Below are 25,486 nucleotides of genomic sequence, written 5' to 3'. Positions count from 1 at the left end.
GAAGACGATTCGGAGGTGGTGCGAGTATCTTCTTGTTGTTGTACATTTTTTTTGACTGATGAATTTGAACCTGTTGTAACAAAAATTGTTTAAAAATATACATTTTTTTTTATTTACAAATGATTTTAACTAAGGTTTATATGAGATGATACGGTATGTATTTTCTAATTCTTCTTTCACACTTTCATTGGTTGTGGATAGAACTACAAGGTCCATAATCTTTGGCAGAAGGAATAAAAGAGATGGTCTGTCCTTCTCTGCCAAATTACAAATAATTTTCAAATTATTAATGAAAATGTAATCATTTTGATATTCCTTCTGGTATCCATCAAAAACATGAACAAGATTTGCAATAAATTGCTTCTTAATTTGACTTTCCCTATCCATAATTTGACATTTGGCTTCTACGCTAATAGTAATATGTGACAGGGCATTAATAGATTCTAGTAAAAGTATTTGATTCTTTGATCTAAGGTGAGGCATTATATAATAGATAAATCTACCACATTTCGTCAAACCATCAGTATAAAAACTCAGTTTTGAAATGTGTTCCATTAGAGAAATCAGTATTTTCTCATCGGTTGGATGATGCTCAAATATGTCTTCCACTAGTAAGAAAATTTGATCCTCTTCCACTAAAACTACATGGGTCTTTGGAACCTGTAACAAATTGTTCAATAATTTGAATCCATTCTTCATCACTTTTGGATTCATATCCTTCTGTTGAAAATGGTTCAGACATTTCATTGTAAGAACCGGTAAGACACCTGTGTCAGTAACAATTTTACACGGCTCCTTTTCAAAACACACTCCCTTAAATAGTTTAAGAGTGAGGTAAATATTGGTTGGGTTTTCAGTTTTGTAATTGTTTAGGATGAATTGTTGAATTTCTTCAACATGAGGAATGACCTGGTCACGAGCAATTTTCGCCTTGTAAGATTTACACAGGGTTCTCAAAACATCCTCTCTAGCAAAATCCTTCTTGAGTAAATCAACGAGATTAGGAATGAGTTTATCTTCCGTGTAGAGGATACTAGCAGTAATATTCTTTGTATCTGCCTTATATAAATCATGCAAACTCCTAACACTCTTAATCACCAAAATTTCATTATCTGATTGGGTAAGTTTGTTGATTTTAGTGTACAGCAAAGCTCCATACCCAGGAGTGCAACTGTTTGGATCTTGTTCTTTTGGATTGGGTTTGCAGCTGAATTTGGCAATATGTTGGTTGTTTGTTGCAAAATTTATTTCCTGGTTCTCCACAACTCCATCACCGTAACCATCATACTTTTTCCTAATAACTTCCCACATAATTCCTCCAGAAATGATGAATGTTGTTTTTTTCTTTTTGAAAATTTGTAGTCTTTTGGCGGGAGTTAGTTGTTTACGTTAAAACTGTTGCAGATGCGAATTATTGTTTTTGATGATTCCCAATAATTTTCGACTTAGAATTAAATAGTAAAAGTAGGAAGAAGTTTGTGATTATTTTCTAATAATTCTAAAAATCACAAAGAAAATCCAAGAAAACGTTCAACCATACGAATTATCACCTAAAGTGACTGGCATCAAAAATGATTAACGAAGAAGAAGTAGGAAAATTATCTAGTAGCATTCGTGAACAACCTATTGAACAATTCCAGTGTTCGTGCAAAACTTCATGGCTTATGAACGTGAGAAAGTCTAACCATCCATTGTCCTTTTATTTGAAAATTAAAATTAAATTTTTGACGTTATTAATTTTTAAAAAATGCAACCTTTTGGCTTTCCTGGTGGTAACCCAATGGTAGGGCAAAGTAAGTAGTAGAATAGGTGTCAATGGGAGAGTGATGATGACATCATTATTATTATACTTCTTTCGCATAATGTAGTGGTTGGAATGTCAAACGATAAAAGATTTTTAAATCCTGGTGTTGCAGCAGGAATGATAAATCCAAATTCTGCAGCAGCAGCCGCTCTCTTACAACAACAACAGCAACAACAAAAGTATGTTTTTGAAGTTTAAAGATCAAATAGATTTATAAAAATTTGTAGAAAGCCTAAAATTGATTACATTCAACTCCCTGAAAAGGTGAAGGAAAATATCAGTGAGAGTCAAATCTATAGTATTCTTTTAAATTATGAACATCGATTGGATACCTTGTTATCAGAGAAGAAACAACACATGAGACAATTATTGTTAAACAATGAAACAACAAGGGAAACACTCAGAATTTACGTCTCACATCAAAGAAAACCAATTTCAAAAACTGAAGAAGAGTGGAGAGTTGGAATTCAAGGAGGTATTGTCAGAACGTCAACAAATCTTGCAGCTGCTGAACAATACAAATTTACAAACTTTTTAAAATCAATGAGCATTGAATTAGATAGAAATATATTCACAGGTGGAGAAGATTTTATTGAATGGAACGCTATTGCATCACAACCTTTAAAGGATGGTTTTACATTTTCCAGAAAAGTTAATTTACAAAACTTACAAAACCTACCAGGTACATATCAACTAAGAGTAGTTTTTCACATCAAACAAGATCCTCCTCTCTATAACGTTACTCCAACCCTAAATCAAGTTATTTCCAATACTAGCGAATACTACCGATGTTTGGATAGAACATCACAATCCAATGAACCTCCAACCTTTACTTTGAATCAAATCCTAAATATGATATGGGAATATATCACTAAGAATCAACTCTATGACATGAATGATCAATCAGCAATCAAATTGGATCCTCTTCTCAGACAACTTTTAGAAGATAACACTTTAACTTGTTCAACATATGCAGAGATTTTGAAAAAGATTAAACCACACTTGTTGATACCACTTTCGAGTAGTGTGGTAGAGATAATTCATCCAATCCAATTCCACGTTACTGATCTAACAAATACTTCTACAACTTCTGGCTCCTCTAAGAGAGATGTTCCTGTCCAAGTAGTAACTCCACAACAAGCCAAGCTCAATTCGACTATTGAAAAGATTTTGAGCGAAGAACCAAGCGAAGATGTCGAAACTATCAATAAGAATATTCAATCCGTCATTCAGGAAATTAAACAACACTCGGAAAAGATGAAGTTTATGAAGAAATTTTCGGATGATCCTGTAAATACTATACACTCTTTAATAGATTCTCAAACTCGAGATTTATTGATTTTACATAAGAAACAATCGATTGAAGAGGCCAGAAAGTCATCCTTTTACAAACCATGTGATTGGATTAATACTGCTTTACAAAAATATTTGACAAATAATGATTCAAAATATAGACAAAATTGATTCCGACTTGTTAAATGATGTGCTATTGTTGTAATTTATAAATATCATTTTGTAATTGTTTTTCGTATTGTTTCAATTCTAGTAATTCCTTTTCCATTTGTTTGATAATTTGTGATTGTTTTTCACTCTCTGCTGTTGATTGTAACTTTTCCTTCTTCATGTAATTATTTTCCATTTCCAAAATTTCAATTTCACTCCTCAGGTTGGTGATGAGAGTTTGTAATTGTTGTTGGGACATTTTTTTTTAAATTATTATTGGAGGATTCCTTGTTTTTTCTTTCTCCGATTCCGTAAACTATCAATCCAAAGAAGAGAACTATTATTGAGATAATGTGGTAAATGGTGAGTTGACTTTGCTCTGGAATTAAAAATTTCATAAACGGTAAGGCAAAAACCATGGTGCAAAATGGAAAGGCAAATGCATTTGCAAAAAATGTAATATCAGCATTAATGTATTGTACACAAATTAATCTCAATTGTAGCCAAATGTAACTAAAAATATTGAATACTACAATAGTTATCCATCCCTGTCTATTTCCAAATAGAATATCAAATGCCATGTTCATGCCATGTATGAAATCATTCACGCTATTATATTGATGAATGAAAAAGTAATAAATAGGAAACATTATAATAGTATTCAACATTAATTCGTAAATTCTTTCATAAAATCCAACAGTATAAACATTAATTTCAACGTGATTAGTTTCCTTTCGTTTGGAATATTGTTTTTTGATTAGAAATTTGAACAAGTATTGTTCATACATTCGTTGACCCACTGAAAAAAAGCAGCTCAATAAAAATATTAAACTATAAAACGTATTGACAGATCCAAAATTCATATTCACTAAATATGGTAGAATGACTACAATAAAAATACCCAACAAAATACACGCAACTCCAATCCATTGAAGTTTGTTATATTTAAATTTGAAAATTAATATTGTAAATATTACTGATAGTGGAATATTAATCTGAGCTAGTACAACCATAAATGTTCCACTACTCTTTCCCATTCCATTACTTCCAATAATTTGAAAAAGAGTTTCAAAAATGTTACAAATCGATATATTGATATAGTGAATGGTAAATACTTGATGATGATTTTTGAATTTTCCACATTTTCCACCATAAACTTCAGAATGTATAAAATGTCCCACAAAAAACAAAATACTCGTAATGATATAATTCAATTCAGAGGCTAAGAATGGGTGTTGATATAATAAATTGAGTGATTTTTTAAAAAACAATGTTGATAGGACATCAAAGAATAAATATAAGAATAGCAATATGAAAGAATAAACATAAAATTTCACTCGTTTCCACTTGAAGATGGTTGAATAGGAGAAGGTATTAAATCGTCCAAATATTTGTTCCGAGAATGTTTGTTTACTCTCATTCTCTCCATGGTGGTGATCATCATCATTGATTGCCATGTTGTGCACATTTACAACATGATCATCGGCAACAGAAAGCAGCTTTGTTCGTTCATCTACTTGTTGCAGCATTTTTTAATAACACTTTTCTAATAAATTGAGGAAAACCACAGAGTTTGGAAAATATCTTGTAATGAACAACTAGGGAGGTGTATAGGGTGTTGTTCATACACTGTAGATTATATTTACAATCAGAGTTGATTCGTCGAAATACGGGAGGAGCAAGGTTTAAACTCTTCTATTACAACAATAAACAATGCTCAAAACAGACAAGTGGTTGAGTAGATGTTCTCCAATCTCCATATTTGTATTTAATTAAACCAAGTTTCACAACTTTCCGCTGTATTTGGTCTTTTTCATAGATATTGTTCATGTCTGAAAAAAGTTACCATCAAGAACAATTAAATCAATATTCAATACATGAAATGTGATAAATCTGCTTGAAATATTGGTTTACATTGTTGAATTCATGTGATTGCAATTTTCACAATGTTAATGGGAGATCCATTTAATAAGACATGTCACTAGTCATGGCAAAATAATTCCCTTATCTTACAGATGAACATGAAACGACTATTCGTTATTGACAACAAAAAGGCAATAGAAAATAATATTTATATAGGGCTTCTTTTTTTGTTTCGGTTCTTCATAAAATAGTCAATCATGTTCAATAGTGGTGAATATTAGCAGCATTTCATAGCTTTCATTTGGAACTTGTTCGAATCATGAAACATTGAAAGAGCCCAAAATTACCTTACCAAATCTCCACACAAGCTTCGAATACAACCAACAACACCAAGAGAGAGAATTGAAAAAGCAGCATCAATTGTTGACTCAGCACCGACATGTCATTTTGTTCACTCACACTTTTTGATACTCTCTTATTGTGCGTATACAAACTCAAAAAAGCCTATAAATTCATAGATGGAAAGTACTCTAGGCTATAAAAGACTAGTCTCACACCACTCTGATTTGAACACTTTGAAAAAAAAGCCTTTAAAACACAATCTCAAACAGCCTTTGTAATTCTCTAATACAACATGAGTGAACGTCTTCCACTTTCTCCTTTTGAGTTTGAATCAGATATTTCTGATAATGAAGTGAATCCATATGATCAATTATCAATTTTCGACACTGTTTCCCATATGGATGAAGACGAGGGCCACCAGCAACAAGATCACCTCCTCAATCATTCACTCGTTCAAATGTGGGATATGACTGAGGAATCAGATGATTTTCCCAATGAAGGCTCAATGCTGATCAGTCACTCATCCACTCTCACTGCTCACCACATGAGTTATGACCACGACACCATCTTGGGTGAGGGTAGTAATATGTTAATGGTTCCTATTAAGACAACTTCTGCCACTACTATTGAGAATGGTTCTATGCACGAAATTCAACATACCATCTTCTCAGAGGAGGAATACTCCCAGGAATTGAATGGTACCACCAACTGCTCAACTCTCAATGACTTGAAAAGTGTTTCAAGTTCACAGAGAAAGTTGTTCAGACCAGCAACAATCACCTCTTCTTCTTCAACAACTCAAGATGAGTCAGAGTTGAATATCAAGAATAACATTTATCAAACCATTTGTCCTCATCTTTTCTCAACTGAGGAGGTTCTTGTTGAGGGAGATGCTGGTGATCAATTATTGCAGTCCTCACCAGTAAGCGAATCCTTACTTGCAACTCCTCTTTATCAAGCCTCCATTATTAAAGAGGAAAATGAGATTTCAATGATGAATACAACAAGTAATCCAATAGTTTATGACGAAGAGACGGATGAGCCAAGTGAAGATGGGAACGATAGCTTCTACGATCACTGCTCGACCACTTCTGATGACAGCTCTGATTTTGATTACATGGAAGTAAAGAAGAGAAAGACTTCAACGAAGACTTCCAAAAAGAAGGTTGCCGAAACAAAGCCTCAAAAGAAGAAGAAGATGGAGTCACCTTCCAAATCAGCACACAATACTGAAAGAGAATCAAAGAGAAAGTCATCCAAAAAGATTGGAAGCAAGAAGGACAAATCATTGAGCTCAAATGGTACTCCAGTTGCTGAAGGAGATATTAGATATGTCTACTCTGGTGGTTTCTTAAATGTCAGACTTAAAATGCCTGCACAGTGCAAAGGATTGGGTTTAGGAATAGTTCCTGCCTGTAAACCAGCATTCTATTATGAAGGAAAGAATATGGTAAATGACACATCCGATTCTGCCAAGTTTACTGTTGTTGTTGAGGCTGTCAATTGTCCTGATGATTTTGATGTTAGCAAAATTGATTTAGTGGTCTTATCTTGTTCTAGTAAGGATAGAGGAGATAACTTGAAAGAAATTGAAAGAATTACTGATGTAGATGGGTCATTGGACTCAACCACCTCAGTCCATTGTATGCTTTCAAATGATCCATCAGGAAATGAGCTCTTGAAGATCAATGATTCTGACATTAGCGACGACTCAAACAAGATTTCATATAATTGTAGTATTACCACATCCAACAATCATAGTGATTGGCACGTTAAACATAATTATTATAGAATATTAGTTACTGCCAACAACGGTTCCGTAATTGGTGGTTTGAGTGTTCCTTTCAAAGTTGCAAAGAATGCAAGTGCAACCAGCTCAGCACTAAAAACCAATGTTGAAGGTAAAAAGAATAGCAATCTCAAGGTTATTGTTAGAGTGAGTGGTTGTAAGGGAGCTCATCACCTCACCCAAACTGCTACTAAGACTTTCTTTGATTTTGAGGGAATTAAATACCAGGTTTCACTTACGAGAGTAGAAATTAATGAATAGTGTGGAATTATTCATGACAATTTCCAATTAGAACACCTGTATTAATAACAAATGTAAAATAAAGCAACACTTAAATTCGCAGAAAAGTTTCTTGAGAATTAAACATTGAGAAGTAAAAAGTTATTAATAGATTGCTATTGTGCTTTTAAAGTTCACAGTAAATCAATTAATTTTAATAATAATTAAAAAATGTCTTCTCAACAACAAGCCAATAATGAGTATACTTTTCCATTTGGAAAACTCACATTTTCATCAACACTTAACAATGTTGTACTAATTGCTTGTGGAAGTTTTAATCCGATCACCAATTCACATCTCCGAATGTTTGAAACAGCTAGAGATTTTTTACAGAATGAAGAGGGATATCATGTTGTTGGAGGATTTATTTCTCCTGTTCATCAGGATTATGAAAAGAGAAAACCAACTCTTATCAGTGCTAAATATCGTGTTGATATGTGTAGATTGGCAGTTTCTGATTCCGATTGGATTAATATTGATGAATGGGAAGTCAATCAGAGTGAATATTCACGTACTTTGCTTGTACTAAAACATTTTCAAGATGAAATTGAAAAATCTTACACTTCAACTACAGAGTTGAGAATAATGTTATTGTGTGGAGCTGATTTGTTACAATCTTTTGTTAAACCAGGTGTTTGGATTCCAGAACAAGTTGAATATATTCTCTCCAAGTTTGGAGCATGTTGTATTGAGAGAGATGGTATTTCTGTAAATACTATTGTATTTGAACATGATACATTGTATAGAAATAAGAAGAATATCCATATTATTCCTGAGTGGATTATCAATGATGTCAGTTCTACCAAAGTTAGACAATTGGTTCGAAGAAACAACTCTGTAAAATACTATGTTCACGATAAGGTTGAGAAATATATTAACGAACACAAATTATATAAGGCCGAAGATTTTGTACCAATAATTTCAGAGTCAGTTTTTGAAAATAAGAAATTGTAAATTACAATTATTCAATACAAAAAGTATAGTCTACCTATTTTAAATTCTTGAAGTTTATTGAAAAGAGATATCAGTACACCTCTGAGGGAGAATGTATTATATGGCTTCAATCGAAACAAACAGTCAAATGTTGGCTGAGTGTTGTGTTTTGCTTTATATTATTTCTATTATTTATTTTGTTGACTTGTTCGTGGATAGTCTCCTTTGGATTGACTTTGAAAAATACAAATAACAAGATAGTAATACTCGATTCTTTGAATTCAGAGAAAAATATTGAAAACACTCTTAATAACATGCTTATATTATCGGAGTCTGTCACTAGCCAATTGAAGATTTTGATTAATGATTCTATTAGTGATTTGAAAAATGGAGAGTTTAATTTTTTTGGAGTATTCAAGGCAATAGTTGAAAAGGAGTTAGATCTCGTTAGTTCTATTTATATTGGAGATGCTTTTGGAAATAAGGTTGGAGTTTTTTATTATGGTGGAGAAGTATACATGATGAATTCATCCCAATCCCTCAATTCCCTAACTTTTTGTCAAGATTGGACAAGTAAGAGTGAATGTGAAATGCAGATCCTGTTGCTGGATGGTAATTGTCTGAGGTATTAGTATCCTGAAAATAATAAGAATACCAAATAAAAGTGGCAGGAAGAGTAAAAAGACAAAAAACGCATCTCAAATAATCAAGTAACATTGTTTGCACGGCTACACTGGTGTACTCTTCAGATGAAGGTTTAGTACCATTCTTGCAACCATAATTTGTAACATTATCAACAATGATGGCTGGATCTGTTACTAACTCCATCCCGATTAAGACAAGGGTTCCGAAAAGTCACTTCATTTCTAGGATTAAGCGATAGTGTAAAACATACCTTAGTAAGCATTTAGTAGTAAACGGTAGCATCGGAAGCCTAAACACAAAACAACAGCCATTAAAATATTGTACAAAGCCAAATATCCCTTTATCTTTTGACTGGTCAACAGATGGTTCATTTTTTTTATTAAACCAGTCACAGTGGTTTTGTATCTATCAGCTCTTCGTTTTAATATTTGGTTTTTGGAGGGGATTCCAATAAGTGTATTTGAAGGATAGAGGATTGAAAATGGTGATGGAAAAATTTCTTTGTTTACATCAAGAACTGTTTATCTCTGATCTATGGGTAGATTATCCTTGGTGTATCAAATACCACAACATTTTTGGTATTGAAGCAAGAACTTTTTGCACTCAACTTGCTTTTGTCATCAATCCTCGTGTATTCTACCATTACAATCAAATTACACAAGCCAAATGTCCGAGGATGGATCAATGTCGCTTAATAAATTTCACTTACTTTTCATAATTCACAATTCATCTTTTAAGAATTTTCACTCAATTAAGGATAGAACCCTCATTCTACTCCTAATAAACATAGAATTTAAGGGATTAAGATCTCAATCGCAGAAAAAATGAACAAAAAGCTGCCAAGTTATTAGAAGATTATTTGCTTCTCGGAGAGCACTTAGAAAACTGTTGTGCTTCTTTTGGTGGTGTTGTAGACTCGTTTTCCTTTTTTTATGATTTTCCTACCAAAATCCAGGGCTATACAAATATTCCCACAAACGAACTACCACCCAAAAGGCAAAAACTATTCCTAAGTATCATCAAAAATTTGGTAGAATTAAAAGAAGACCTTGAGGAATACAGCAAGTTTTTGAAAAAATATGAAAGACAACCCTCAGAGCTAAGGCATGACTATTATTTTTCCTCTAAAGAAGTTCCGCAAAAACTTTTTTTGGAACAAGGAATTACTGTAAAACCTGGTGCGTAAGACTTTAGCTCGGGAAAACCTTTTCTCGGCAACAAAAAAAAAAGAGAGAACCCACACGCTCGCAAATTTTAATTGTTGTTGTTTCTGCAAGATCACAATCTGTTATTGCAAAACCATCAGTAGAATAGAATTATAATATAGAATATATATTGGGATGTGAATCACCAATATCAGCATCAAATAGATTATTCAAAAATTCGGTTTTGCAGGTTCGAAAGCTCACTTTGCGGAATTGTTTCAAGTTGATTTTTTAATTGCGCAAACTGGTGTTTTTGTTGGTGGTAGGAAATTAGATAAATAATAAATACAACCCTCTATAAGAATTGGAATAATTTGTTTATTCGATTGTTGGTTTGTTTTTTCGTTGATGTCGTTGGCACACGATTATGATTTTGTCATTTTTTTTAAATAGAAAGTCTTACGCAGTAATGAGTCTTACGCACCAGGTTTTACAGTAATTATCCTTCAGGCTACAAGCGTGATGGCGAGAGTGATGGCAAAGACTATAAAAGTTTTGGTGCAAGTCTTCAATTTTTTAAATATTTATGGGGACCACCACCAACTCTGAAAATACTCAGAGAGTTAAAGGCGAAATATGAGTCAAAAAACAAAGATATCAAAAAAAATTTGGACACTATGGCTAAGGATAGAGAAGCCCAAATCACTGTTTGGTTTAACCTTACATTTGGTCTGTTCATGAGTTTAGCATTTTATTTCATAACCGTACCTACTAACAAGCAACTTGCAATCAAAAATACCAGTAATGATATCAATGATTCGTACATCTCTTTAAGGGTGGTCTCTGAAATAACTTCACAGATTTTTGGTAATGCGGTAAAAATTACAACTTATTCTGCCTTTATTACTTTCATTGACGTAATACTTAACGTAGATTTTATGAATTATAATGCAACAAAATTGATTAAGAAAGAAAGATATGAGGGTTTTTTGTTGGTTTTTAGAATCCTTGTTTTTGTTGGTGTTTTGCTTCATTTTGGCTCGGTGATTATTTTGACCAGTTTTTTACATGCCAAGGATTTAACTATTAACTTCCACCAATATTATGCTCTTTTCCCTTTCGTTTTTGGATATCCTTTGCTCTTTATTGTTATTTTGTTAACTATTATTCTTAAGATATTCGTTAGGAAGTTATTTAGAAAGTCAGTATCTGGTAAAATTCAAAAACATCAATAAATAAGACAAAGCATGTTATTTTAACATTTTATTCAAACACAAGCATATGTTTGCTAAATGAAACTTGAATATTGAACAGTTTTTGAATTCTAGATATTTGTTTGAGGTATGATTTTCTTTGATCTTTGAACCTTTCTTCGGCCTTTGGTGGTAGTATTAGCTGGGTAATGGAATGATTTTTAGTTAAGAGGTTGTCCAAGAACTCGAAATTCAAAAAAAACTCAAAAGAAAGATCTAATGTAGCTACTTTAGAATTTTGTAAAAGTTTCTGCAAATCAATATAAGTAGGAGAACAGGTTTCAAAAAATGTCAATTTGGGAAGGTTAACTAGGTCGTTTGGTAAACAAAAGTCGTTTCTGAAGTGCAATGAAGTGTATTCAAACTTCTCCAGTGAAATTAATGAACCACCCAAAAAAATGTGGAATGGATCAATTATTGTCGTTGGGAAGAGCAAGCGGTTAAGTGAAAGAACCTTTAGTTGAGTCATGTTTGCGATATTAGTATATCCTTCACCAATGAAATTACAGCTAACCATCTTAAGTTCCTTAATATTGGAGGAGCTTATGGCAACACAATCAATATCTAGTAATGAAGTATTATGCAATTCTAATATCCGAAGGATTGATTGAAAGTTGAATAATGGCGTTTGAATAGCTGGAATTGATGATGTATTAATTGCTATCTTTTGTGCATTAGTGTTTGCAGTTAAAATGGGCACAAGATTAGATGGTATTATTAAAGAAATTTCAGTTAAGCATTTTAGTCTACTCATTAACAAAAAAAAAAGCTTCTCGTCTATCTGCGCCTGTTCAAAAATGCTTGGTGCTATCATATTAATAATATTTAAATTAGGATTTTTCAACAAGCTTGAGATTATCTCTTCTGATAGTGTAGTATAGGTATATAATTCTTTCAGATCTAACTGACTTTCTAATATATTTATAATATTTTCATCATTTTTGTAACGTGATTTCAAGGTAAATTTTTCTAGATGTGGGAAGTTATCTTTGTTGATTTTGGCAATATAGTTTAAACAATAACTCTTGAACGTAATAGATTTTAGAGTTTTAAAGTTCCTGCTCATAAAAAAAATATTGATGCAATCAGTATCCAATTCATCATCTCTAAAATATAAACTTTCTAAACAATTAAACTTCAATTTTAAAAATTGCTCCATCAAGTTCCAATTAAAACCAACTTTTTTAAAAGACATATGCTTAATGTTATTGAATACGTTCCCTATTTTACCAACATCAATTACCATATTTTCTAAAACAAGTTTGGAAATTGTGGATATGATGTTAGGGAGTGAATTAGGGAGTGATACTTGTGAAGATCTAAATGTGAGACTATCTACTTTGTTGGATGTTAATAATAGGTTCATTTGATTTTTGGAAACAGAGACTTTTGTGAATGATAATTTGGTGAACAGTTTGTGGAAGGAAACTTTTTCAAAATTTAATTGTCTCGTTGCTAAATAAACGGCATGTACATTCCTTTTGTTAGAATCAAACTCTTTAGTTATTTTCATTGATTCTACAAAATATCGGATGTAACTACAAACACCAACAAAAGACAGAAATGATTTTTGATCAAGAAAAGAAATTATTGTTGGAAGTGCGCCACCAAAAGGTATAGTTGTGCTGTTCTGCCTATTTTCTCTAATGTGTTTGCGTCCAAACATTTTTTTAATTGCGTCAAAACACTTTTTGACGCAATTAATGTTACGCCAGTAATTTGATTGGTGCGCACTTTCGTTGTAAAATTTTAGGAAAAAAAAACGAAAACATCACATTTTGTGAATAATCAAGAAGGATGTAATGCATCTTATAGTATCACTAAATTTTTCCAAAGGTTTGAGATTGGTAATACATAATGTACATTTTCAATAATTTTTCTATCAAGTCTCCTTCTGAGATCTCTTCTTGTGAATCTACTGAATTCAAATAAAAGTTACTGTAACAAATTTCTAATTTGGGGTTTTGTCTATGATTGTTAATTCAGTCATTCATTTTTTGGGGAAAGTGTTGTCATATTAGTGCTTTTTACAAGATCTGGAACCCATTGATTATCTCAATAAATAATGTTGGGAGGATTGACACAACTTGATGATACATAGAAATCCATTGGAATTTCCTCTTTTTGAGATTGATATTAATTGGGACGAAGGAATAATTGTTATTAAATTATCCAAAGTTGTTTTATTTAATCTTGGAAAAGGTCTCACTGTAGATTCTAGACAGATACGCTCAAAATAATTAGAAAATTCCATTCCTTCGTTGCAACCAAAAGTAACTTTACACAGACTGAATAGAGCATCTGATCTAGTTGTTCTTAACTGCACGTAGCCCCCCAACTTAATTACACCCACACCAACATGAATTAGACAATTGGTTCGAAGAAACAACTCTGTAAAATACTATGTTCACGATAAGGTTGAGAAATATATTAACGAACACAAATTATATAAGGCCGAAGATTTTGTACCAATAATTTCAGAGTCAGTTTTTGAAAATAAGAAATTGTAAATTACAATTATTCAATACAAAAAGTATAGTCTACCTATTTTAAATTCTTGAAGTTTATTGAAAAGAGATATCAGTACACCTCAGAAATAGATCAAAAAAAGGTCGTTCTATCACCATTTCATTCCAACTTGCTTGTAATATGCAGCCCAGTACAATATCATCAACTCTGGTAATGCCCTTTACCTCATCTAATAGCTCTCACAGTATTTCCTCAACGAAATCTAGACGACTCTCGCTCTCTCTTTCGAATAGAGAAATACCTGAACCTGTCTTTGCGAATTTAAATGCCTCCCCCAACGATCACAAGAATATTGCTAATGAAATGGTCAACTCTGCAAAACATCAACCCGAAATACAACAGTCTATTGAAATATCGCGAAGAGTACTAACACCAGAATCGAACAATGAAGAAACTGAAGAAGAGAATACATCAATGGGTGAAGAAAATAAGGAAAATTCTGAGGGAGAATGTATTATATGGCTTCAATCGAAACAAACAGTCAAATGTTGGCTGAGTGTTGTGTTTTGCTTTATATTATTTCTATTATTTATTTTGTTGACTTGTTCGTGGATAGTCTCCTTTGGATTGACTTTGAAAAATACAAATAACAAGATAGTAATACTCGATTCTTTGAATTCAGAGAAAAATATTGAAAACACTCTTAATAACATGCTTATATTATCGGAGTCTGTCACTAGCCAATTGAAGATTTTGATTAATGATTCTATTAGTGATTTGAAAAATGGAGAGTTTAATTTTTTTGGAGTATTCAAGGCAATAGTTGAAAAGGAGTTAGATCTCGTTAGTTCTATTTATATTGGAGATGCTTTTGGAAATAAGGTTGGAGTTTTTTATTATGGTGGAGAATTATACATGATGAATTCATCCCAATCCCTCAATTCCCTAACTTTTTGTCAAGATTGGACAAGTAAGAGTGAATGTGAGATGGGTTCTTCGAAAACATTTTCTAATACAGAGTTAAGAATTGAGAATACTCTAGTGAGGGATAATTTTCAATCAATTCAAATAGTTGGACTTGTATCTGAAAGAAATACTGTTAGACTGTTAAAAAAGTGGATAGATTCCAAGTCTAACTTTTACTACTTTGCAATGGATCTAAGTTTGAATAGACTGTGTGCAAAGGCTCTTGTACCAACAATGTACTATTCAGTTAATGGAAATATAATGCTCATGGATACAAACTCAACCTCTGTTCTTGGTGCTAAATTTGACTTTTCCAGTACTCAAATAGAGAAAATTAAGAAATCAAAGCCAACAGAATGCTCCCAACAGATAATAGTAGAGGATGCTGATAGTATCCAAACCCTGTTTATGAAGAGAATGTGCTTAGGTGAAAGACTGGATTTAATCCTTGTGACCTCCATACCAACAAGCAGTTTGACAAGTTCTCTCGTTTCACCAATGCTAATAACCTTAGCAGCCAACTTGATATTATTTATTGTATTGGCTATTCTTTCAATTACATTTATTTGGCTCTTTTTGAGGCCGCTTAATGAGATTTTTCAAATGGTTGACGAAACGTATGGTATCAAGGAAAGTTTTAATGGAGTTCCAAGAAAGAAGAATTTAAAAACACCTCTCGTGAGAAATCTCCACGAATTCAAGTTTTTAAGAGAAATGATTGGAAGGTTGGTGAGTCCACAGAGTAATAATCAATCATTTATTCAGAAAAATCCCATTGTCAAGTATGAATCCGATTTGTCCATTAACAAATCAATTGATTTGAAATCCTCCCAACAATTCGCCAAAACCCAAAATAAGGAAGGAATTGGATCTTTCCTCTCCAATAGCTTTAAATTTGCCAACAAGAAGAGACACCAACAAGTGATTGAAGAAAGAGAAGTTATATGTGTTGGCGTCTCACTTGAAGGACTTGATCAAGTTGCCACCTCAAATATGGGAGAAGCTATTCACTTTTTATTGGAATGTTGTGAAAAGATAACAACAATGTGTAGTCAGAAGGGGTGTAAGGCTGGATTTCTCTCTACTAATGTTATTGGTCTCTTTTATAATTTTGCCACTAATACTTTCCCAATTGATAAGATCATCTCTAACAATTATTTCTTTTTAGATCAATTAGAAAAGATCAAAATCAAACATCCAATCAAGTTTAGAATGGTGACGTTTCAACAAAAGTTATTATGTGGTCTTGCCACACCAACTATTTTCACTCCTTTTAATACTGATCATGTAATGGAAACCATTCGAAAGATGAATGATATTTGTGTTGAATTAGATATCAAGATGACTGTTCCAGAATATTTCAAAAAGGCCACTAGTGAAAAGTACTATCACAGATTTATTGGAAATGTTTTTCTACTCAATAGCCAAACAAGTTTTTCAAACACTTGCCTAAATACGGAAGGAAGGGAAGAGGAAATTTACAACTTGTATGAAGTTGGAGAGGAGAAGATAATTCAACAGGACCAAGAGGTAAGTATTATTAATCTCAAATGTTATTCATTGTTTTTATAAAGTGGATGTATGAATTGCATGAGAAAACGAAAAAACACAAATGGGATGAATATAACGGAGCTCACCAATTATTTGAAGATAGTAAATTTGAGGAGGCAAGAGATTTATTAAATACCATCATCAATGAGCAAACTCAAACAGGCACAATTGACCAAGCAACCTTCCAACTCTATCGTCTTTGTGAAATATCTATCAATAACATGAGAGAAAATATGAATAGGACCGAAGTTAATGATAATGACAATACAGAATCATCGATGGGCACAGATTATCTTTAAGTAAAAGGATTTGGATTCATTGTTCATCAATTTCCCGCCAACCGTTTTTTAATGTCTACTGATTGTTGTTGGCGGTTTTAAATTATTGAGGGAAATACAAAGAGAGAAAAAATGAAACTACAACTCCAAGAGTCTACAGCACAACAACGTAAGTGTGTTTTGAGCTTGTACCCTCTAAATCAATAAATATTTATAAAGACAAGGAAGTTTGCACTTGTGTTGGATGGTCACGAGGAGAAAATCAATTATTTAGTATTTCTGATGATAAATCTATTTGGAAATGGAATTTAAATGGAGAACCAATAGCGAAATTGAGTGAGTTGGATGTAATTGTTACCGATATGCACTGGTTTCCATCATATAGCAAAAAATTAGCATCAAGTACATCAGATGTTTTTGCAATAAGTTGTGCCGATGGATCATTTAGGTTAGTGTCAAAAACAGGAAGAATTGAAAAAACAGTTGCAAACGCACACAAGGGTGCCGTAGTTACCATTCGTTGGAGTTATGAAGGTAATGCCCTAGTGACCGCAGGTGAAGATGGTGTATTGAGAATTTGGTCAAGAGGTGGCCAGCTCCGATCCACTCTAGCAAGTGTCGGAAAGAGTGTTTATTCAGTAACTTGGGGGCCATCTAGTGAGGAAGTTTTATTTACAAATGGAAGAGAATTGGTTATTAAGCCAATCCATGTTGCCTCTAAACAAATACAATGGAAGGCTCACGATTCTCAAATTCTCAAAGTTGATTGGAATCCTCTCACTAACATGATTGTTAGTGGAGGTGAAGACGGTAAATATAAGGTTTGGGACAATTTTGGACGACTTTTATATACAAGTACTCCATTTGATTACAGTATAACAAGTGTATCCTGGTCCCCTAATGGTGAATTGTTTGCTGTTGGATCTTTCAATACACTCAAGATTTGTGATAAATCAGGTTGGACAATCTCTAGAAACACAACAAATACAGGAAGTATTACAGATATTTCTTGGACTAGTGATGGAACACAAATTGCTGCAGGAGGTGGTAATGGAAGAGTTTGTTTTGGAAACATTGTTGGTAAATCCTTGGCATGGAAGAATTTACTCGTCTCGCTAGAAAATGATGTTACTCTTAAAGTTTTTGACCTCGTCTCTGAAGGATCTGAAGATATTTCGTTCCGTGATAAGGTCATTAACTGGTCTCTAGGATTTGGTAAATTAATTGTTGCAACATGGACCCAAGTTTGGGTATATGATATCAAGAACTTGGGAACCCCTCATGTTTTTGATGTAAAGGATAATATCAATCTCATTTTGCAATCAAAAAACAACTTCCTTACTATGGACAATTTCAGTGGTATTCAAATTTACAACTATGAAGGTAGATTATTGAGTAATCCAAAATTCTCTGGTTTAAGAACAGAATTTTTGAATAATCAAGCTGTTGGTCTTAGCGATGATATTATTGCTATCATTGATAAGGGAGAGGCCAAATCAACAGCAATTAGGTTGCTCGATGTTAATAATGGTAAAGAATTGGATAAGATTGTGCATAACATGGAAATAACTCAAGTCGAAGTAAGCCAGTTCGGCCCAAAGAGTGAGAGATGTATTGCATTTATTGATAGAAATAGAGATTTGTACATTAGTCAGGCCAAAAAGACAGGAGATGTTTTCAAATTGGCAACAATGGTTGATTCTGCAATGTGGAATGACCAATCCGATTTGATGTCTGTTATTTCTGGAGGACAGCTATTGGTTTACTATTATCCAAAGATTGTATATGTAGACAGAGATTTGCTTGATTATGTCAAGTTTGAAAAGGATGACATTGGAAAGCAATCTATCATTAGAGACTTTTTCGATACCAAGATCAATATTAGAAGAATTGACGGAGCAGTAATTACAGAATCTGTTCATCCATATCCATTAATTTTATATGAATTAATAGAAAACAAAAAGTGGGAACAAGCTATCCGTCTTTGTAGATTTGTTAAAGATAAGGCCATTTGGGCTACATTGGTTGGTATGGCAATTAAATTGAACCAGCTCAATACTGCTGAAGTTGGGTTAGCCGCACTCGAAGAGGTTGACAAATTAAGATACATTTCAAATATCAAGAGACTTCCTTCAGCTGAAGCTAAGAATGCAGCCATTGCCTTATTTATGAGAAATATTGATGAAGCAGAGAGCATTCTGTTGCAAGCCAGATTAATTTACAGAGCTGTGAAGATGCATATAAAATTGTATAAATGGGACAGAGCTCTGGATTTGGCAAAGAGGTTCAAATTACATATTGATACTGTAATTGCCTACAGAAGAAGATATTTGATGGAAACAGGACAAGAGGAAAACAAGCCAGAATTCTTGCAATATCAAGAAATGGAAACTAATTGGGATGCAATCAAGGAAAAGATTGCCCAAGAAAAGGCAAAAGAACGTGGTGGAAAATAAACAATGACATTGTTTTTGTATTTAAACAACAAGTTTCTGATCAGAAATTGCTAAATAAAAATATTTATTGTTAACAATTTTGATATTTCAAATATTTACTAGAATAATTAAAATCGTTTTGTTAAAGTGGTGGAACTTTGAACGCCAATCTTTGAAAGGGTTGGCTTCTTCTTTGGTGGTTGAGGAGGTTTTGAAACAATAGGACTGCTGTTATAGGAGCGAGAAATACCACCCTTAAGAGAATTGAGACTACCATTCGGATCAACTGGGGTAACTGAAGTTGGCTTCTTTTCAGATTCGAATGGAGACAATAATAATTGCTCAAATCCAAGAAATGACCCGAGAACTTGTTTCATCTCTTCAAATCCACTTGCAACTTTGTTTTCCCATTTTTCTCTCTTTTTATCCAACTCGTTTTGTTTTTCACTGAATTCCACATAATTGGCCAGAATTTTCTGCCTCTTTTTGTCTTCTTTTTCTTTGAGCTCTTTTTGCCCAATATTGACCAATCTTTTCATTTCAATTTCACTCAAAATTACTTTGAGATATGGAGGTTTTGGTTTTTCAATTATTTCACCGTTTTCGTCTCTAATTGATGAAGGATCTATTGTCATATCTCCACCGCTGAGAGCACTCTTGGCTTGTAGAATGTACATTAACTGTTGGACTCTTCTGTCATATTGTTGAAGTTTGTTCTTGTAAATCTTTTGGGCAGTAATATAATCGTTTCTTCTCTGCTTTAGATCAGAGTAAATAATTTCCTTCTTTTTATCCAATGTAAGTCTGAGAAGTTTGAATCTGAATTTATCCTCCTTTTCATCTGTTTGGTCATCGGTAGGTATTGGTGTTGTTGAGTTAGATTTACTTTCTTCCCTCAGTAATGCTGAAGTTAACTGACCAGAAAATCTTCGTCCAAACACTTTTTTCTTTTTTGGGTTTTCAGCTATGGATTCACCCTTTAATGGTATACCTCTTAACATTTTAGCTTCGACTATTGAATACTGGAGAACTTGAACCATGATTTGAGCTTGTTTGATTTGGTGCCACTTTCTCAAAAATCTTTGCACCTTAATCACTTTACTCCAAAACAAGTGAACCTGTCTGACAATTTGAAAGGACATATTTGTTTCTCTTAAGAATGATTTAATAATCATAGTTGACTCCTTCTTCTTCTTGACACCAATCCACAATCTATAGAAAATCCAATGTCTATTTCAATAGTAAACATGATATAAATTAGCTTGAACTTACTTTTTGAAAACATCCCAAGCTTGTCTCCACTTTTCGCTTCTCTTGGCCCAAATGACTGGTAATAATTTGGTGTAGGCAATCCTCTTAACTCGCTTAAACTTTTCCTCTTCTTTTCTGAGATATCTTCTTCTCAAGAGTTCTCTTGCAAACACTAAAAATCTTGATAATAGAGAAACCAAAAATGACCATTTAGAATACATTTCTGCATCCTTAGCCTTATTCTCAGTTTCCATTCTAAAGTATTCGGCAAGTTGTCTTCTTTTTTCATCTTTCAAAGCCAAATTTTCCTTTCGTTCCTGGAACTCTTTTGTGATTTGTTCCTTTCTTCCCTTTGCTTGAGCTATTTTTTCGTCACGCTTTTTGAACTACAAAATATTAAATGATTAGAATTTGTATTCCAAAAACTTACTTCCTGTCTCAAGTGTTGGGTTCTAATCTCTTTGAAATTTTCTGGAACTTTCTTATTTCTTTGTACATAAATGGAATGAGCCTTTCTCTCCATTTCAATTTCCTTAGCGTGTTTCTCATAATGAGAGATGTCCTTTTCAAGTCTTTCCAACTCATCTGGATTATGATACAATATTTTCAATCTTTCGTCAACTTGTTTTCTTACACTTGATGTTTTTTTTGGTTTCCTCTTTGAAATATCCTTTTTCTTTGCATTTTCAATGTCAATTTCTTGCCTTTCTTCCTCACATTTCATTGACGAGATAATACTCTGAATGTCATCGTAAACATCACTCTCTTTTGCTTCTCTCTTTTTGCTTAAAGAACTAAAGAGAGCCTTGGCTTGCTCGCTAGACATTGGAGCTCCACTGGAAGGAGTTTGGTGAAGGTAATCCCAGCACGATTCAACAATTTGATTATGAGAGAGGGTAAAAGATGATAATTCCTGAGAAAATAGAGAACTGTCATAGTTATCCCTTTCCTCCATATCCAAACTGAATGAAAGACTTTTGTATTTTGAAGGAGACCGCATTGTTTTTGTTAGAGGACTAGAAGGTTGTTGTTTGGTTGGAAGTCTAAGATCCACCATTCCGTAAGCACCAGTTTCAAACATGGCCTTCTCAGTTTTTGGTGTTTCAATTCTTAATTCCTTTTCATAGGAGAGGGAGAGAGATTCTGGGGATTTGTTTCTAATATTCGGGAGAGGGAGAGCTTTTTCAGCCTGTTTGACTGTATCGGATGTTGATGCTGAAAATTCTGAAGGTGGGGCTGCCTTTGCGCTGACAGACCCCTTTCTCCCACTTGCTGAAACATGAACTTTTGGAAGTATGGTAGTATCTTTGGTGAGTGATGCCTTTCTCATTAGATGATGAATGAAAATAAATATAATTCAATGTGTTGATAATCCCACTCGTATTGTTGTTTGATTAATTTTTTTGATAAGTTTTTTGCAATTTTGGCGGGTAGATTTCAGTAAACCTCATGGCGCCTTTATTTAAATCGACAATTTACACTAAAACAACTTTTTCTTGCAAGTTTGATTTGAAACATCCTATGTTAATGATATTAGAGTGAGAATATATTTATTCTTCCTTTGTGGTGTTTGGTTTCAATGGATCTTCTGATGTCTTGTCGAAAAGTATTTCATCAACAGCTTGACCAACAGCATCATCAAATTTAGTTGTTTCTTCTTGTGATTTCTTGAGAGCATTTTGTTCCTTTTCCCATTTTTCGAAATAAGTCTTGAAAACACTGGTTCTTTCCTTTTCTCTGAATTCTTTCATGTGTTGCTCCCAATCAGTCTTATAATAACCAATAAATAACTGATTAAATGATGTAATGTTTGGTATCAATCCACGTGACCTGATTTCTCTCAAAATTTTCTTGGCTCTAACTACATCACCTAATTTGATTTCAGTTGCAATAATAGCATTGTAGGTTTGAATATTTGGTTTAAATAATTCTCTACACATTTTCTTAATATGCTTGTAAAGATCTACTGTTCTTCTGTCACCATCAAAACTAAATGCTTTGAGTAAATTATTAAATGTATCAAGTGTTGGGAGGAGATATTGTTGTGGATTGACTTGTGAAGTTCCAGCCTCTTGTAATTCTTTCATAGCTCCATATTCTTTGAGAGTAAGATTCATAATTTGTAATGATGTTTCTTTTTCACCAATTCTAGCACAAGCTTCCATTACAAGATTATAATAACTAATATCAACCTTCTTTCCAATCTTGCTTTCATATTCGAAAATATTTTGCAAAGCTTCTTTACAGGAGGAAGGAATTGATGAAGTGCACTTACACTTCAAATAGGTGAAAAAGAGTTCATTTTCATAGTCAATCTCGGTAATGTTATTTTCTTCACAAACTACCAATTGTTTCATTCCATCGTAAATATCCTTATAGCTGTGCTCATCGGCAGCTTCAAAGCAGGCTTCAAGTAAAAGCTTACAAGTTTCAATATTAGGAATGACTGATTCAGAATGTTGACGAATCATGTCGAATAATTTGAGAGCTTCATAACTAGATCCTGATGGAATGCATGACTTGATAGTTTTGTTCAGAGTTTCTGTACTCAATTCGATATTCTTATGAATCATGAATAGTAAGAGTTGATAAATATCCTTAATTTTACCAATATAAGCACAAGCATCAATTAATTGATTGAAAGACTTGGCAGAAAGTCTTGGAAAATTTTCAACAATAACATCTGTGTCATTAGGGTCTTCTGGAGCATCCAAAATTGAAACATAGGAATTTGAGGCCTCTTTCTTTGGTTCCTCTGGTTCATAAATGTGTTCCATTTCAATATTGATAACTTGTTGCAAATGTTCCTCACTCACATAAATCTTGTCATTTTCTTCATGATGATCTGATACACTAATTGTTAGCTGTTCTTCAACTGGTGATGATTCAATGGTTGAAACACCTTGTAAAATTTCCTCTTGTTTGTGTAAAATGTAAAAATTCCTCTTCATGGATCCAAAAAGTTCAAAAATTTGTTCTGGAAAATTATTCTCTGTGTAAATATCAATAAGAATTGAATAAATGTTTGTATCATTCAAAACAACTGGAATGACATCTTCAGGCTTTAAGTGAACCTTTCCTTCGAGCAAAGACATGTCAAACTCCTTCAATTCTCTTTGGAACAATACTTCCATTAATTTGTCAAATAAATTTTGTGCACATAACGATCTGTCAAAGGAAGATTCAAATCTGTAACAATTTAACAAGGCATACTTGTAGAGACCCTCAATTTCTTCACGGGAACGGTGTGATAAACCAGAAATTCTATCATATTTAATATAGAGGAACATTTCCTTTACAGTCTCTTGGTTTGCTTCAATTTCTCCCAACTCTATAGCCCTAAATTTTAACAAATAATCATCATAGGAAATGGTTGGTTTTTGGAAAGATTGAGAGAGTGGTAACCCATTTTCATCCACTCCGAGAGAAACACTAGTACTTGTTAAATAATCCTTTTGATAGACAGCTCTAGTATGATATGATTTAAAAATGGAATTTGTGGTTGTTATTATTGATGGATAATTATTTAATAAATGTGATGATGATGATGAATAACAGGAAGAAACAATCTGTCTCTTGTTCTTTCTCTGAGAAAGAGAACAAATTCTAGACAAGAGTACGGAAACTTGTTGTTTTGTGTTCATTTTTTTTGATTGAATTTTTATTATTCAACCAATTTTCTTAACTTCACAACTAATACGCTCCATTATCAACGAATAAAGTAAAACTATTAGGAATGAAATTATTATTTAAGTCATTCAATCATTGTTATACTTTTTGTCTGTTATTGATTGTTTTTGAATGTTGTGGGAGTGAATAAATCCTTGACATGTTGCAAATAGGCGTTTCTATTTAGTGAAACAGCTCTCTTGACCATTATTCGTGATGAGATTGAACAGTCTACTTGTTTGATAATTCCTTGTTTTGGAAATTGAGTATAAATCTCAACACAAATGCTTTCAAAAGTGAATAATTCAGGATTAGTAAAGTAAAATGATGCTACAAGATCAAATGTTGCAGATGCTCTTGACATTTTCAATAATTCTGACATGAAATGAGGAATTGAAGTTGTCTTGTAATTGAATTTAGATGCATAATTCAAAATATCTTGAGCATTTGTATCATTTACAACGTCTGAATCAATTTAATTTTTAAAACATTTAACTGAAACTTGAACATACCTAAATTAGCAACTAGTAAATCAAACAAAACAATTCTTCCACTAAAGTAATTCAATGCAATTTCTACAGATATAGAGTCGCAATAAAAATTCCATTCAGCACCATTCATTTCATTACTCGTATCTTTTATATTTACTCCCCCTCCCATAACCACAATTTGGTTTACTGTTTCTTTCAGTAAATTATGACCACCACTCTCAATTACTAATCTTGCTATATTAGTGAGGGGACCAATTGCCAAGATTGAGATTGGATCATTTCTGTAATTACTTAAAAGTTTGAACATTTCATTTGTAAAATCCTTTCCGCTCACAACTTTCATCAAGTTTGTTTCATTTCCATAGAGCGGAGGCAATCCTAATAATTTATCCAAATTTTCCTCTCTTTCTTTCCACCTCTTTACATACCAATCTCCTACATAAATTTTGTATTGTTGTTATTTGATTTCATCGCGTAAACTTACCCTCCAAAAAGGAATGGCTTTCAGCTGGAATTAAACCTTTTGGATCATGGGTATCGAAAAGTAGAGGCCTGCCATTATTTGTTGTTGTGAATATATTGGTAAAAGCCTGTAATTCTTGTAGTATTTTGATAGAATTGGTTGTGTCTAATTGCATACCTGTGACCATACTCATACCAGCCAAGTACAATGAGCTGTTATTGCTACTCTTCATTAAAACATGAAGAATTGCAAACACATCATCGGTGCCCATGTCTGTGTCGATTAGGAGTGGTACACTACCATGAACCACCATCACAAATAATACTAACAACAGCAAGAGTGGTACAATCAAAGCGCTTCTACATATTCGTTGCATTTTAAATATTGTTGATTGATGAAATGGTTTCATTACACATT

The 25,486-nt window shown here is 33.0% G+C and overlaps 11 protein-coding genes across 11 annotated transcripts; 7 read left to right on the top strand and 4 right to left on the bottom strand.

Moving 5' to 3' along the window:
• Nucleotides 1–129: 129 nt before the first annotated feature.
• Nucleotides 130–1,311, bottom strand: NAEGRDRAFT_45519 (uncharacterized protein; the record flags this gene model as incomplete). Its single annotated transcript, XM_002682667.1, has 1 exon — nucleotides 130–1,311. One exon carries the CDS (start codon nucleotides 1,309–1,311, stop codon nucleotides 130–132), a length of 1,182 nt encoding a protein of 393 aa, XP_002682713.1.
• Nucleotides 1,312–1,747: 436 nt separating this feature from the next.
• Nucleotides 1,748–3,327, top strand: NAEGRDRAFT_77946 (SWI/SNF-related matrix-associated actin-dependent regulator of chromatin subfamily D; the record flags this gene model as incomplete). The annotated part of the gene is made up of 3 exons (XM_002682892.1): nucleotides 1,748–1,793; nucleotides 1,869–1,983; nucleotides 2,032–3,327. The coding sequence occupies 3 exons, from the start codon at nucleotides 1,748–1,750 to the stop codon at nucleotides 3,266–3,268; spliced, it is 1,398 nt and encodes a 465-aa protein (XP_002682938.1). The 3' UTR covers nucleotides 3,269–3,327.
• A 2,417-nt stretch (nucleotides 3,328–5,744) lies between these two features.
• Nucleotides 5,745–7,502, top strand: NAEGRDRAFT_62007 (uncharacterized protein; the record flags this gene model as incomplete). Its single annotated transcript, XM_002682891.1, has 1 exon — nucleotides 5,745–7,502. One exon carries the CDS (start codon nucleotides 5,745–5,747, stop codon nucleotides 7,500–7,502), a length of 1,758 nt encoding a protein of 585 aa, XP_002682937.1.
• Nucleotides 7,503–7,691: 189 nt separating this feature from the next.
• On the top strand, nucleotides 7,692–8,474 carry NAEGRDRAFT_29800 (uncharacterized protein; the record flags this gene model as incomplete). The annotated part of the gene is made up of 1 exon (XM_002682890.1): nucleotides 7,692–8,474. The coding sequence occupies one exon, from the start codon at nucleotides 7,692–7,694 to the stop codon at nucleotides 8,472–8,474; it is 783 nt and encodes a 260-aa protein (XP_002682936.1).
• Nucleotides 8,475–8,767: 293 nt separating this feature from the next.
• Nucleotides 8,768–9,085, top strand: NAEGRDRAFT_62005 (uncharacterized protein; the record flags this gene model as incomplete). The annotated part of the gene is made up of 1 exon (XM_002682889.1): nucleotides 8,768–9,085. The coding sequence occupies one exon, from the start codon at nucleotides 8,768–8,770 to the stop codon at nucleotides 9,083–9,085; it is 318 nt and encodes a 105-aa protein (XP_002682935.1).
• Nucleotides 9,086–10,920: 1,835 nt separating this feature from the next.
• On the top strand, nucleotides 10,921–11,478 carry NAEGRDRAFT_62004 (uncharacterized protein; the record flags this gene model as incomplete). Its single annotated transcript, XM_002682888.1, has 1 exon — nucleotides 10,921–11,478. The coding sequence occupies one exon, from the start codon at nucleotides 10,921–10,923 to the stop codon at nucleotides 11,476–11,478; it is 558 nt and encodes a 185-aa protein (XP_002682934.1).
• A 2,700-nt stretch (nucleotides 11,479–14,178) lies between these two features.
• On the top strand, nucleotides 14,179–16,781 carry NAEGRDRAFT_62003 (uncharacterized protein; the record flags this gene model as incomplete). The annotated part of the gene is made up of 3 exons (XM_002682887.1): nucleotides 14,179–14,476; nucleotides 14,624–16,461; nucleotides 16,506–16,781. The coding sequence occupies 3 exons, from the start codon at nucleotides 14,179–14,181 to the stop codon at nucleotides 16,779–16,781; spliced, it is 2,412 nt and encodes an 803-aa protein (XP_002682933.1).
• Nucleotides 16,782–17,122: 341 nt separating this feature from the next.
• Nucleotides 17,123–19,239, top strand: NAEGRDRAFT_77945 (uncharacterized protein; the record flags this gene model as incomplete). Its single annotated transcript, XM_002682886.1, has 1 exon — nucleotides 17,123–19,239. One exon carries the CDS (start codon nucleotides 17,123–17,125, stop codon nucleotides 19,214–19,216), a length of 2,094 nt encoding a protein of 697 aa, XP_002682932.1. The 3' UTR covers nucleotides 19,217–19,239.
• An 84-nt stretch (nucleotides 19,240–19,323) lies between these two features.
• Nucleotides 19,324–21,527, bottom strand: NAEGRDRAFT_45515 (uncharacterized protein; the record flags this gene model as incomplete). Its single annotated transcript, XM_002682666.1, has 3 exons — nucleotides 19,324–20,407; nucleotides 20,468–20,832; nucleotides 21,081–21,527. 3 exons carry the CDS (start codon nucleotides 21,525–21,527, stop codon nucleotides 19,324–19,326), a joined length of 1,896 nt encoding a protein of 631 aa, XP_002682712.1.
• Nucleotides 21,528–21,996: 469 nt separating this feature from the next.
• NAEGRDRAFT_45514 (uncharacterized protein) lies at nucleotides 21,997–24,090 on the bottom strand (the record flags this gene model as incomplete). Its single annotated transcript, XM_002682665.1, has 1 exon — nucleotides 21,997–24,090. The coding sequence occupies one exon, from the start codon at nucleotides 24,088–24,090 to the stop codon at nucleotides 21,997–21,999; it is 2,094 nt and encodes a 697-aa protein (XP_002682711.1).
• A 140-nt stretch (nucleotides 24,091–24,230) lies between these two features.
• On the bottom strand, nucleotides 24,231–25,340 carry NAEGRDRAFT_61999 (uncharacterized protein; the record flags this gene model as incomplete). The annotated part of the gene is made up of 3 exons (XM_002682664.1): nucleotides 24,231–24,580; nucleotides 24,628–25,041; nucleotides 25,091–25,340. The coding sequence occupies 3 exons, from the start codon at nucleotides 25,338–25,340 to the stop codon at nucleotides 24,231–24,233; spliced, it is 1,014 nt and encodes a 337-aa protein (XP_002682710.1).
• Between the last annotated feature and the right edge of the window lie 146 nt (nucleotides 25,341–25,486).

The sequence above is a fragment of the Naegleria gruberi genome (genome assembly GCF_000004985.1).
Source record: "Naegleria gruberi genomic scaffold NAEGRscaffold_2, whole genome shotgun sequence".
NCBI lineage: Eukaryota > Heterolobosea > Eutetramitea > Acrasida > Naegleriidae > Naegleria > Naegleria gruberi.
The sequence above is the reverse complement of the archived record's forward strand: the minus strand, read 5'-3'. Positions and strand labels throughout refer to the sequence as shown.